Below are 9230 nucleotides of genomic sequence, written 5' to 3' on the forward strand. Positions count from 1 at the left end.
AATAAACACCTTATGGGTGTATTTTAGAAACAAACCTTAATTATTCCAAAAAAAAAAAATTATATTTATAAAATAACACCAATCTCCTCCTAAACTATTAAACAATAAAATTATACTATTTAATAGGAATATTTCTCTAAACGCATCTAATATTTGAGTTATATACAATAATATCACCAATATTAGAAAAATTAAATTTTGGTACGCTATAATTGTAATTTTCTTGATTTGTAGCCAAATAATAAAAAAAATGTATAACTATCTTCAATTGATATTAATGTTATATATATATGTAAAAAAAAAAAAAGTATTCACATGAATATTAATATAATGATATTTTATTATTTTGTTTTATAAAATCTTAGAGGTAACACATTTCATTTCAAATAAAAGTTATGTGTACTAATTAAATGGTACTATATATATAGTGGTATGGTCATTAATGTGATTTGGCATGTTTTGCTTCTATTATATGAACTAGTCAAATATATATTCGAGTAGATAAATACTATTCGCTTTTGATATTCAATTTATGAAGAGTTTAAATATGTGGGAAGTAAGAAAAAAATGATGTTATAGATTGAAATACTTTTAATAAATTCCATACTTCTAAAATTTAAAGTATGTAATTTTTTTTATTAAAAAATGATAAAATAATTAATATATAACAAAAATATAAAGGTTGTGGACCTAAGTGATACAATTGATGAAGTTTGGGGACCACAATAACTATTTACTCAAATAAGAAAGTAATTAAAAAAGAACCATATTACTTAATTATGCCAAAAAGAAACAAAAAATAAAAAGAATGAAACTTATAAAGTGCTTATGAGATGGGTAAACAATTTGTATTGTATTTATGAACCTAATAAGAAAAAGAATGTATTCTATCTTTTATGTTTAATAAATAGATGAAAAATATAGTTTTCTAAGTCATTGAGAAGTAAAAAAGAACAATATAAGAATGAGTCACATTGGATATTTTCTCTTTATAACTTTCCATGAATTACTTTTGTGTGTCAAATAAGAAATAATAATAAAAAAAATATTACGTATAAAGTCAAAAGAAACAAGAAAAGAATTGGAACCTATGGTTGCTTATGAAATTGGCAAACAATTTTCATTTTAACTAAGCCAATAAGAATAAGAATATTCTAAAGAGAGACAAAAATTTACAAAAATATATATAGAATAAGGTTTTACTACTATTGATTTTATTGGGAAAATTTTAAAATATTCAAATATTCTCTAATGAAGTTCAGAATAAAGTAGAAATAGAGATAAAGGATAAAGAAAAAGAATGTATATTACTTTATTTGTTATCCCACTTTTATAAAAATAATAAATATAAGCAATATTTATATATATTACAAATTTTTAATTTTTGAATATATAGAAAATTTTCCTAAGGACTATTAGTATAAATTCTTTAATAATAGATTGAGAGAATTACAAACAAGAAAAATACAGAACATTGTTATATCAATCGGCAAATATTAATCATATATCAATCTATTATAATTGTTCTCAAAATATTTGTTACCAATACAGTAAAAAGTTGTATTAAATAATTTGACGACTTTATTTTTTTTGGATAATCTTGCATGAAAAGAATTTCATATTATAAAAGTTGTCGATAAAGTAGCACTATATAATGGTATAGCTAGCTTCATATGATTTTACATGTTTTGATTCTTTTGTCTGAACTAGTAGTCAAATTGTGTGAGAATTGATTGAGAGCGCTATTGAACATTTTAGTCATGAGCATAGCCTACATGAATTTTGCACCTCAATTACATTTAGTTGCACACTATGCAATCATTTAATCATTGCATCATAAATATTTTTCGATTGCAACCAATGTTTTTATGTAATCCACAAAATATGTGTGGAGTTCCCAGAGCATATCAACAACTCATTGCATCTACACCCTCTCAACCTCCTTATATCACCATTCAAGAGTTTTATTCATTGCTTTTACTGTGACAAATCATTTACAGAAGAAGAATATACTTACACTTGCCACGAGGGTGCTTTCTACATGCATGCAAAATGTGGTTCGATTCCAAAACCCACAATAATAAGCAGCTACACTACTGGTGAAGGTAAACATGAAGATGACGACGACGACTTCATTCAATTTTCACGCCATCAACATCCAATGGCACTTGTAGTCGAGCTTGGAGATGGTAGTGATGAAAATATTAATCTAGGTAAGAAATGCATAGCATGTCAATCACTTTGGTCCTATCCAGCATACTCTTGGACAACACTTGCATGTCCAAATTTTTGTCATATGTCGTGTGTAGATAAACTACTTCGGAAAATCCAACACCCTTTTCATTCACACAAACCTCTTACTCTTCAAATCAGTAAGCCTCAATCTTGTGATCTTTGTTGTAAAAAAAGATTGCAGACTCATTTTTAGTTGTCGTGAAATTGGGTGTACCTTTAAGATTGGTAACGAATGTACATTTCTTGATACAATTGTAAAATGTCGAAGTCATGATCATTTGCTTTGTCTTGTGGAAGGAGGATCTTTTGACGATATCAAATGTAATGCTTGTCAAAAATCTTATAAGGAGTTGGTAAATCATGCTACATTTGAAATTCAGTTGACTCGATCATTCCTATTTCGTTGTATGGAATGTAATTTCTGTTAGGAAAACTTATACATGATCTTTATTTATTTTCATGTAAATCTAATATTAAACACATTAATATGAGATAACCTAGAACATGTTTCTAAAATTGAATTCAAAGAGAAACAATGATAAGAATACTTACAATATACACAGCGAAATGGATGAGTCATTCCTTCAGTTTCTCTAACCCTTGTATCATTTCTGTCGCAGAGTATTATCAAGAAACTAAACCGATCTTCTATTGTCTTCACAGTCTTTCAAAGTATGCTTTGAATCACCTAGACTATAGTGGGAAATTCTCAACACATGAGACAGATACAGAGAGAAGAAGAAAAAATAACTAAGAGGCTTAGAAAATGACTTGTGTTTAGAGAGAATCTAAAACCTATCAGAAAATCTGACTTCTGAATTTATGAACTTGTGTTTTGACTTCTCTTGAAGCACTCCTTTTATAGACTCAATTAGGCCATTTAATTTAATTAAAAAATCAATAAAATAATAGCCAATTTGAAGCCCTAGGTCGAAATTATCATGGACTTTAGGCCCATGAAATTTCTCATTTGATTATAAGTCCATTGGACTTAAAATTAAGGTCTGTATTATTTTCCATTGATTTAATTAATTAAATAATTATTTAAATCTTTTATCAAATTAATTATTTATAATTTGAACGTTGATTTAAACTTATTTATTAATTTAGATACCAATTTATCTTAATTAATAAATCAGCCATAATTTCTCTTTTCTTCTCTAAATTACACAACTCTGTGAAACTATCCAAAATTGACCTGGTCAACTTTGATAATTCTAATTGATAAATAAATCAATAAATTGATACTATCTAGATGATTTTATCCAAGGTACAATGGGGACCATGGGCCTATGAAATCAAGCTCCAATATGTTATCATAAATCTAACAAATAAATTTACCAACTTATTAATTCCTCGTGACTCCACTAAAGACTCGGAATTGCACTCTTGATTTCATAGAACGCTCTATAACAAATATAGATACACTATTAATTATCCATTGTTACAACCATAATTGTCACTCAATCCTCTATAGACAATCTATAATGAGATGGGACTAAAATACCGTTTTACCCCTCATTGTATTTTATCCTTAAAACACTTAGTTCCTTGTAAATGATATTTTAGTAAACTTAATATTAATTACTGAAATGAGATATCTATCATTTAGCACCTTGAACCAAACTAAAAGGAAACCATTGTTTCACTTCCTCATCAAAAGCTATAGATGTTCATATCTATGATTAACACTCCCACTCAATTATACTACCGAGTTCCCAAGATGTAAGTATGGCTAGTCTGTAGGGTAAGCTGGTAACGAACAAGTCAATGAACTAAAATAATACAATCAATTAGAATACTAACCACTCAGAATTGAGATTGAATTGACCTATGGTCAACTATATGATATGACTAGAATAAATAATAATGGTATGTTTACTTATCTTATCTTCTGTCAATATCGGTCCAGTCCAATGTAACAAATACATTCGATCTTATCTACTTTGCTAATGTTCAGGAAAGAACATAACACTGTGATGTGTAAGTAGATCATATCGTAGATTAGCAAGTCAGTGTAAATCCAGTGCACTGATGTAGCGTTCCGGAATTTTACTTAGTTAGCTAGATAGTAGTAGTTGTAGTATTTTAGATTCCGTGGATTTTGGTTCAAACCGGGACTTAGTTGGAAACTCATAGCAATAGTTATGAATTTTGTAAGTTTAACCTATAGTTTAAGAATATTAATTATAACATAAGGTTTGATTAATATTGCTAGTCCTAGGTGTATTATTTATTATAACCTAAGGTTTAGATAGAGCCAAAAAGAATATGACACTTATCATAAGCATGATTATTAGGGAATTAGAGTTTGTTATTTTATGGTTAGTTAAGAAATTTTTGGATTAGGTTATTATTTAGATAATTAAATAGATTTTCCTGTAACTTTAGGGTACTGTAACTTCCGACTTATTTTTTACCCAGTTATATTATGAATTTCGAAAAATAGTATTTCTAGAAAGTTGTAGATAATTAAATTAGCTTTCTAACGGTATAAAGATGATCTAAATTGGAGTCCTACTCCCGTTATGTTGATTTTACTACAGGTGAGTTTAGAGTTACGAGATTTAGGAAGTTATAAGTTAGGATTCTATTTTTTTTATTTTTATTTTTAATTTTTAAAACAAGCTTTGACTCCTTGGACCTACCTTTGAACGATTTGACCGAGTCCTAAGCCTTTAACTGAAGAATATTCAAATATTTGCAATTAAATTCATTATTTTTATTCAAAGCCAAAAAGAAGATCTTTATTCCTAGAACTCTATAAATAGGACTTAGAACCCAGCCCTTCCATTCACTCTTCAGCTGTGATCAGACTCCAAGGTGCTAGTGAGACCTTAAGAGCGATAAACACTTGGGTTGGGAAAAATCTTTGCCATTCTTAAGCTTTATCAAACACTTGGGAAGTGAAGATTAGAGTGTTTCAGTATTAGAGTTAGACCAATCCATAAGGTCAATTGAGGTACCCTTATTCTTAAGTTCAATTCTGTTTGATTCCTTAGTTTCTTTAGTTTTCATTTATGTTCTAATTTTTGTTATGGTTTTGTGGTTAGGTTTTTAAGTTCTTTGAACTTAAGTTGTCATTTCAATAAGTTTCCTCTTGGTGGTTTAGTTCTATTCCTTTCATCTCTTTCCTTTAGAAATACTCACCATTTTTATTGCTAGTTTGTCACGGAGTTACTGTTGGGGGAAAGAATGCTGTCTAGTAGGGGGTGCGTAACATTGTAGTTAGAATCGAAGGAAAATAATTACCAGTAGATTTGATTGAGTTAGACCTTAAGGATTATGATGTAATTTTAGGCATGGATTGGTTAGCAAAACATGGGGCAACAATAGACTGTAAGGGTAAGACAGTCAACTTTCAACCAGAAGGCGGAGAGTAGTTCATTTTCAAAGGAGAAGTTTCTCAAACTCGTCGAGTTTGAAATAGAATTGGCACCTGAGACGGAACCAATCTCGAAAGCTCCCTATAGAATGGTGCCTACTGACCTAAAGGAGGTAAAGATACAACTATAGGAGCTTTTAGACAAGGGTTTCATCCGACCGAGCTATTCGCCTTAGGGAGCACCAGTGCTTTTTGTCAAAAAGAAGGACAGGAGTATGAGGATGTGCATCGACTATCGAGAACTTAATAAAGTGACGATCAAGAACAAACACCCTTTACCTCGAATAGACGATCTTTTTGATCAACTGCAAGGATCTACAGTATTCCTGAAGATAGATTTGAGGTTGGGGTATCGTTAGCTAAGAGTACGAAAAGAAGATATCCCAAAGACGGCTTTACGGACTAGATATGGACACTACAAGTTTCTGGTAATGTCTTTTGGCTTAACAAACACACCAACAGAGTTCGTGGATCTTATGAACCATGTATTTAAGGACTACCTGGATAAGTTTTTTGTGGTGTTTATAGACAACATATTAATCTACTCAAAAATGAAAGTCGAGCATGAAGAGCACCTGCGACTAACGTTGGGACGACTCAAAGGTCATCAATTATACGCTAAGTTTAAGAAATGCGAATTCTGGTTAGAGTAGGTGGAATTTGTAGGACCAATTGTGTCTAAATATGACGTGGAAGTAGATCCAGCCAAGATCAAAGCAGTGAAGGACTGGCCCAAACCTATGAATGCAACAGAGGTGAGAAGTTTTCTGGGATTGGCAGGATACTATAGACGATATGCTGAAGGATTCTCCAGAATAACTACACCCTTAAAAAATTTGACGAGGAAGCAACAGAAATTCGAATGGACGGAGAAATGCGAAGAAAGCTTCAAGACATTAAAGGATAAGCTCATAACAGCCCCAGTTCTGTGCGTTCCAAACGATAAGGGCAAGTTTGTAGTGTATTGTGATGCGTCAGAGCAGGGACTTGGATGCGTTTTGATGCAAGACGAAAGAGTGGTCGCCTATGCCTCAAGACAGCTTAAGGAGTATGAATAGCAGTATCCGACTCATGACTTAGAATTAGCAGTGGTGGTTTTCGCTCTAAATATTTGGAGGCACTATCTGTACGGAGAAAAATGCGAAATCTATACAGATCACAAAAGTCTAAAGTACTTCTTTATGCAGAAGGAGCTTAATATGAGGCAACGAAGGTGGCTGGAGTTAGTAAAGGACTATGATTGTGAGATCTTACATCATCCGGGAAAGGCTAACGTCGTGGCAGACACACTTAGTAGGCGGAGTTACGGAAACTTGTCAACACTTAAGGGGATAGCTCAACACTTACAAGATGATATTAAGAGGTCTGGAATTGAGCTAATAACTGGACAACTAGCTGACCTCACAATCAAGTCAACTATAATGGAGGAAATAAAGGAGAAACAACAAGAGGACGAGTTTCTTCTTAAGATGAAGGTAGCATTACAAAGTTTAGAGAATGCTGATTTCTCCTTGAAAAAAGAAGGCATGCTACGATATAGAAATCGAGTATGTGTGCAAAAAGTGGAGGATTAAGAGAAAGTATTATGAAGGAAGCGCACACTACTCCGTATTCACTTCACCCGGGATCGACCAAGATGTATAACGATGTCAATACAATGTATTGGTGGCTGGGGATGAAGAAAGACATAGCATAATTTGTAGCGAAATGCCTTACACGTCAACAAGTTAAAGTCGAACATCAAAGACCCGCTGGAACTTTGCAACCATTAGAGATTCCCGAATGGAAATCAGAAGATATAGCGATGGACTTCGTGATGGGATTACCAAGGACCACCAAGCAGCATGACTCTGTTTGGGTGATAGTAGATAGACTCACAAAATCTGCTCACTTCTTACCAGAAAGAACAATTTATAATGCTGAGCAGTACGCAGAGCTTTACGTGGCGGAGATAGTAAGACTACATGGAGTTCCAAAGACGATAGTCTCTAATAGAGGATCGGTTTTCACATCAAAGTTCTGGGAAGGTTTACATCGTGCAATGGGCACTAAGTTAAAACTAAGTTTGGCATTTCACCCTCAAACCGATGGTCAGTCAGAACGCACCATACAAATATTAGAAGATATGCTGAGAGCGTGTGCTTTGGACTTCTCAGGACCATGAAGCAACAGAGAGCGTATCTTCCATTAATAGAATTCTCTTACAACAATAGTTATCAAGTGACGATATGCATGACACCTTATGAGATTCTATATGGATGGAAGTGCCGATCACCACTTCATTGGGATGATGTGGGTGAAAGACGATACTTAGGACCCGAGGCTGTAAGAGAAGCAACAGAGGCAGTAGAAAAGATAAGACAACGAACGGTTGCCACTCAAAGTCGCCAGAAAAGCTATGCCGACACGAAGAGACGAAATGTTGAGTTTTCAGTAGGCGACCAAGTCTTTCTCAAAATTTCTCCGATGAAAGGGATTATGCTTTTCAGAAAGAAAGGAAAGTTAAGCCCGAGGTTTATAGGTCCTTTTGAGATATTGGACAAAGTAGGGCATGTAGCATATTGGTTGGCTTTACTGCCACCATTAGCTGAAACGCCTAACGTTTTTCATGTATCGATGTTGAGAAAATACATATTAGATCCATCCCATGTGCTCGATTACCAGGCTCTAAAGTTAAAACAATATTTCAGTTATGAAGAACGACCAGTATGCGTTCTAGAACAGGGAACTAAGGAGTTAAGGTCCAAAAGTGTTCCTATGGTTAAAATCTTGTGGAGCAATAGCACAGAAAGAGAGGCCACGTGGGAATTGGAGGAATGTGTAAGGGAGCGGTATCCCAAGATGTTTGGTAAGTAAATTTCGAGGACGAAATTATTTTAAGTAGGGGAGAATTGTAGCATCCCAAAATTTTACTTAGTTAGATAGATAGTAGTAGGGTTAGTATTTTAGATTCCGTGGATTTTGGTTCAAACCGGGACTTAGTTGGAAACTCATAGCAATAGTTATGAATTTTGTAAGTTTAACCTATAGTTTAAGAATATTAATTATAACATAAGGCTTGATTAATATTGTTGGTCCTAGGTGTGTTATTTATTATAACCTAAGGTTTAGATAGAGCCAATAAGAATATGACACTTGTCATAAGCATGATTATTAGGGAATTAGAGTTTGTTATTTTACGGTTAGTTAAGAAATTTGTGGATTAGCTTGTTATTTAGATAATGAAATAGATTTTCCCGTAACTTTAGGGTACTGTAACTTCCGACTTATTTTTTACCCAGTTATATTATGAATTTCGAAAAATAGTATTTCTAGAAAGTTGTAGATAATTAAATTAGTTTTCTAACGGTATAAAGATGGTCTAAATCGGAGTCCTACTCCCGTTATGTTGATTTTACTACAGGTGAGTTTAGAGTTACGAGATTTAGGAAGTTATAAGTTAGGATTCTATTTTTTTTATTTTTATTTTTAATTTTTAAAACAAGCTTTGACTCCTTGGACCTACCTTTGAACGATTTGACCGAGTCCTAAGCCTTTAACTGAAGAATAATAAAATATTTACAATTAAATTCATTATTTTTATTCAAAGCCAAAAAGAAGATCTTTATTC

At 32.6% G+C, this 9230-nt stretch overlaps 1 protein-coding gene across 1 annotated transcript; it reads left to right on the forward strand.

Annotated features, from left to right (window-relative positions):
- The first annotated feature begins 2041 nt into the window (after positions 1-2041).
- Positions 2042-6678, forward strand: LOC133784878 (uncharacterized mitochondrial protein AtMg00860-like). Its single transcript, XM_062224149.1, has 2 exons — positions 2042-2213; positions 6287-6678. Exons 1-2 carry the CDS (start codon positions 2042-2044, stop codon positions 6676-6678), a joined length of 564 nt encoding a protein of 187 aa, XP_062080133.1.
- Positions 6679-9230: the final 2552 nt, after the last annotated feature.

The sequence above is a fragment of the Humulus lupulus genome, chromosome 6 (assembly GCF_963169125.1).
Source record: "Humulus lupulus chromosome 6, drHumLupu1.1, whole genome shotgun sequence".
NCBI lineage: Eukaryota > Viridiplantae > Streptophyta > Magnoliopsida > Rosales > Cannabaceae > Humulus > Humulus lupulus.

Bases quoted from the DNA above. Each gene is read 5' to 3' on its own strand.
- LOC133784878 (XM_062224149.1), top strand. From the start codon at position 2,042: ATGCATGCAAAATGTGGTTCGATTCCAAAACCCACAATAATAAGCAGC. The intron at 2,214-6,286 runs GTAAGAAATGCA...TGGAATTTGTAG, and splicing joins TGATGAAAATATTAATCTAG to GACCAATTGTGTCTAAATAT.